The sequence below is a fragment of the Austrofundulus limnaeus genome, unplaced genomic scaffold (assembly GCF_001266775.1).
Source record: "Austrofundulus limnaeus strain Quisiro unplaced genomic scaffold, Austrofundulus_limnaeus-1.0 Scaffold42, whole genome shotgun sequence".
Classification (NCBI taxonomy): domain Eukaryota; kingdom Metazoa; phylum Chordata; class Actinopteri; order Cyprinodontiformes; family Rivulidae; genus Austrofundulus; species Austrofundulus limnaeus.
The window spans coordinates 207,020-211,833 of record NW_013952444.1 but is presented as its reverse complement, the minus strand read 5'-3'; the positions used below and the strand labels follow the sequence as shown (position 1 = coordinate 211,833).

Below are 4,814 nucleotides of genomic sequence, written 5' to 3'. Positions count from 1 at the left end.
ATGTATTACACGGACAGGGCCATTTTATTTACACACAAAGCATTCTGGGTAAATGATGACATGGATCTTGGTACGAGGCTGCGAGCGAGCTATATCCACCCTGAAAGTTAATCTTGGACAATATCTGACGATTGGCTCTTTTAAATGAAACCAGAGAGCGTTGACAGAGAGGAGAAGGTAGAAATGACTCAGCCTGTAACTGAAAATATGGATGAAAGACTTCAGTTTAGTTTGTTAGTTTGTCGCGCTATGGCCAAGCTAATACATACAAGGCAATATAGCGTCGGCGCTAACGCAAAGGCTAACAGGCTAAGCTGAGGTTCTTCTTTCATGAAGAAGCTCTGTAGTCCTCCATCCATATTTTCAGTTGTAGACTGAATTGTTTCTACCTTCTCTCTGTCAACGCTCTCTGGTTTCATCTAAAAGAGCCAATCGTCAGATATTGTCCGAGATTAAACTTCAGGGTGGATATAGCTCGCTCACACCGAGGACCTATCCACGTCATCATTTATCCAGAATGCTTTGTGTGTAAATAAAATGGCTCCGTGTTAAAATATATTTTTAAAAATTTACAAAACTGAACAGCCTACAGTATTTTTACAGCCTTTATTTTACAGTTAAAATATGTTTATTAAATAAAGTCTAAAGTTACAACTAATCGTGGATCCCTTTAAATCACATTTTTTGAGGAAAATGTCCATGAGTGCCTTTGTATTTGCTTCTTTAGATTAATGAAATACATTCTATTGTTTGCAAATGGGAAGTAGTATAAGGATTGCAAACATTTGTTGATGCTATGAAAACTTTAGACCACGACTTGTGGAGCAGAAATATACAATCAGTGAGTTCATCCCCACAGCCCGAGGTGGTGATGAGAATCACACTTTCTTACATTACTGTATAGTTAAATAAAACCTGAAGAAATTTAATGTAAACATGATAAAAATCACTCAAATATATAAATAAAATAATACCTAATATGAGTTTTAATTTAACTCATTTCTCCTGTTTTCTTCAGTCTTACTCGACGTTGAGGGGCAGCGTAGTAAATGGCGCTGGGACTCTGCCAGCACCTCCAAACACCCGAGCCCCGGGTCGTGTTTTGTCTGATTCAACGGACATTCCTCCTCGAGTTCCGCCTCGACGGGAGAGCATCAGCCCCCGACCCATCAGCCAGAACAGACCCGTCGTCCGGGTCAGCACCGCCCTTCACACGCAGAGACCTGCGGCGGTGCAGCAGATCCCCCGCGAGCTCGCTACGACCTCCAGACGAAGAGAAAAAAGCATGAAAGGCAAACGGGCTCACAAGAGAGCACACAGTGCAGGTCAGTGACCTTTTGGGGGTTTTAAAGCTTTAGAACGGAGCAAACCCACCACCATGATCTGCCTCACCTGATGTTCACCTGTTTAACACTCAAACAGGATGTCAAACGCTCTTCTGTCTTTTCTCCTCCAGCAAATATAGACGTGAGTCAGGTGGTGCCGATCCGAGTGGCAGGGAAGGAAGGAGGCAGTCTGAAAACCATGAGGAACAACAGTCCTCAAAGGAGCTTAAATCCAGGTGTGAATTTAACAACTTTGACTCTTAAAACATCATCTATACAAATAATAAAGGCAGAGCTCCAAGATGAGACTTTTCTTTCACTAAAACACTTAATTCTTCTAAACACAGTTGGTGTTTTCACCCAATTATTTACTAAATCTGAAGTTTGGCTTCAAAGTTGTACTAACTGGTTCATTTGTGAAAAAACAAGACTGGATGGTCTTTGCCTGGGGAAAAAAGATTTTAAAAAATCAATGGTCAGATTGTTATGTCAGTCTTGTACTTATGGTTAAATTAGTGACGTTTATTTGATCCAGAGGTGTGTTGTAACTAAATGCATTTCCTTCAATATTTTTTAAGGATCTGTAAATTAAGTATTTTTTAAATTTACTTTTATTTAGTTGCATTTAAAAAAAAAACAAAAAAATATACTTTTCCTTTTTTTATTCTAAAATGTAACATCTTATTACTCTCTAAAAATTTCAATTTGGCCGGAACTCATTATGAAAGGACTGGTTCCAATAAACCGAGACAAGCTTGTGGAGCAATTTACAGTTTTGTTTTGTGTGGCCTTTTTTTTTTAAAGAAAATGTGTAAATTACTTTACATTTACTCGAGTCAGCTTAGTGGAAGCAGGTGACGTACAGTAGCTTCAATAAGTTCAACACTTCATTTTTTTAGAATGAGTGTAAACGTATTTTCCTGATTATTGTGAGCAGTTTTATATTTTTTACTTTTTTATCAGTGAAATTCATTTAAACCAAAGTCGTTTTCTGTCCAGGTATTTTTATTTTTACTTTTACTTATTTTTTTACGTACTTTATACACCCCGGCTACATTCACTAGGGGAATGCTAAGCTAAGGGTTTTTATTGGTTCTTTTTGAAACCTCTCAGTAGCTTCACTTGTATCTCATGTTTGAGCCTGAACACTGAATCTGTTAAAGGCTGAAGTGAAGAGTTTTAATTAAAACAGTTAATTCTAGCACCGCCTCCTGCTGCTCATTTTGGTTCAAACTGCACCATTAATAAATTAGAGAAGTTGAACCCGTTGAGAACCACCAGTTTAGCTCATTAATTCCTCAACAGCTACCCTTGTTTGAAGACTGTTTGACTTTATTAAAGTGAATGAGGGAATCTGTAAAGAATCAGCAAACGTCACTTATTTTCTAACAATAACTAAAACTGAACATTAAAACCATGATAAAAGTTAAACTGTAGAAAATGTTGGTTTAATTTTAGCCTCCGTAGCAGAGGTGTTGTGTCCCGAGTGCTGCGGGGATTAAACGGTTTCTCTCCTCTTCAGATACCTTCAGGCCTCCAGCACCCGCTCCGAACGTCAAACCGTCTCCATTCAACACAAACAGAAGAGACGGCAGCGAAGAGCCTCCTCCTCTGCCTCCTCCTTTCCCAAAAGACATCAAAAAAAATGAAGATAAGTTAGTAATCGTTTGACGTTGAGATTTAAAGACGGTGTCAGGATGGACTCGCGCAGTCACACGACTCCGCGCTGATTTGTTTCTGGTATTAAAGACTCCAGTTGTGACAGCGACGCATTTTAAATGAAGAAAACCTGTCTGAAATCAAATTAGCTAAAGATTAAAAAAAGAAAAAAAGTTTATTCAAGAGGTGCACATTCATGGTAAAGAATGTAAAAAATATTTAAATAGACGAGGCCCATTTATTTTGAAAATGTTTATATTTTAAATGAAGCTTTTTAAAGCCAAAGACGTTTTTTTTATATTTGTATTATTATTTTTTTATTATTATTTTAAACTTTAAAAGGTTTTCCGTCATCGTTTAGCGCTCACGTCTTAGGCTTTCTCTTTAATTTAATGACATGTGTGCAGTTTAGGTTTAACAAGTTTACAGCTTTGTAAATACTTAGATTTCTGCTGTGGGTTTGGTCCTCAGTGTGTGTCCGGTAATCAGCGGGGTGTGTTGAGGAAATCGGCCTGAATTCTTAATAAAACTGACAGGTGCATGAAAACAGTTTGTACTTCCTGACTGCAGACGGACCGGCAGCATTAACAGGATTGTTTCACTTTATTTGATGTTGGTCCAAGAACAGATCATGATTTCTGATTAAAACACAACAATGTAAAATATTCAACAAAATTCATTTTACTTGTCATGAGATTAAAAGATTCTTTTTTTCCAGAGCCTTGGATTATCTATGATGGTTTTTACCTAAAAATAATTCATCCTCATCTTGATAACAATATTTCAAATCAGAAATCGAATCACTTTGGTCCCAACTTAGATTGACTGATGTAGAATTTAATAATATTTATTTAGCTTTTTAAAAGTTTAAAACATTTGAAGACGTTTTTCCCCAAAACACCAGAGTCCCGTTTCAGGAAGCAGGATAAGTGGAAATCCTGAGTAAGTTCTGGGGTAACTATGTGCAGATCCTGGGTTTTGGGTTTCAGATAGCAAGATAGCAGTTATCCTGAGTTAACTTAACCCCGCAACTTCTCTGTGAACCAACCCTGCTCTGTAGCAGGATTACTGAACAAATCCTGACTTTGTCTCGCTTTGTAGCTGAGAGCTGCATGAGGTCAGAGTCAGACAGGAAGTGTCCTTTTCTAAAGGAGCTTGTAGATGTTGGAGCTAATACTCTGCAGTAATTTATGTCAGTAGGGAGTGATAACACCTCGATTAGACGTCTTTCTGGATGAATATCTGTTCGAGCATTTTTAGATGTTTTTAATCGCTCAGCTTGTAGCTGTTTCACAGCAAGCTTTAGTGACAGAAAAGTGACCAAACTTCTTTTACATTTCTGCTCTCACATGAAGTTATGATCAAAGGTTTAAATTCTGACAGAAGTGTATATTTTTATTTTATTGTATATAGAATTTATTCAGTTTTTTAAATGAAATAAACTGCTGGGGGAAAAAATGACAGAAGAAAGTTGAGCTTCAGAGGAGCTGGAGCCTCTTTGGCTGATCGTCCCGTCAGAATTAACAATCATTCTGATTCACAATGAAAAGTAAAATAAACGTATTAAATATTGGCTGAGAGAAAATAATACACATTATTTTTCAGGGGGACACAATAATTGTGTGTGTTGAAGCAGTGAGTTATGTAATTTATTTGTTAAAGGTTGAACATAAATGCTTATACCTGGTCCTTACCTGATTTTACTACGTATTCATATTTAATCTTTATTTGCTGCCATGTCTGTTTAGTACCGGCTGGGTTCAAACACACACACACACACACACACACACACACACACACACACACACACACACACACACACACACACAC

General features: G+C 37.5%; 1 protein-coding gene across 1 annotated transcript in view; it reads left to right on the top strand.

The window, feature by feature from the left end:
• The window catches only part of arhgef18a (rho/rac guanine nucleotide exchange factor (GEF) 18a), a gene marked incomplete at its 5' end in the record, with an annotated part of 17,153 nt that extends 13,450 nt beyond the window's left edge, over positions 1-3,703 (top strand). The window contains 3 exon segments of the mRNA XM_014007416.1: positions 1,019-1,325; positions 1,457-1,561; positions 2,848-3,703. Coding sequence (XP_013862870.1) covers positions 1,019-1,325; positions 1,457-1,561; positions 2,848-2,996 — 561 coding nt within the window.
• Between the last annotated feature and the right edge of the window lie 1,111 nt (positions 3,704-4,814).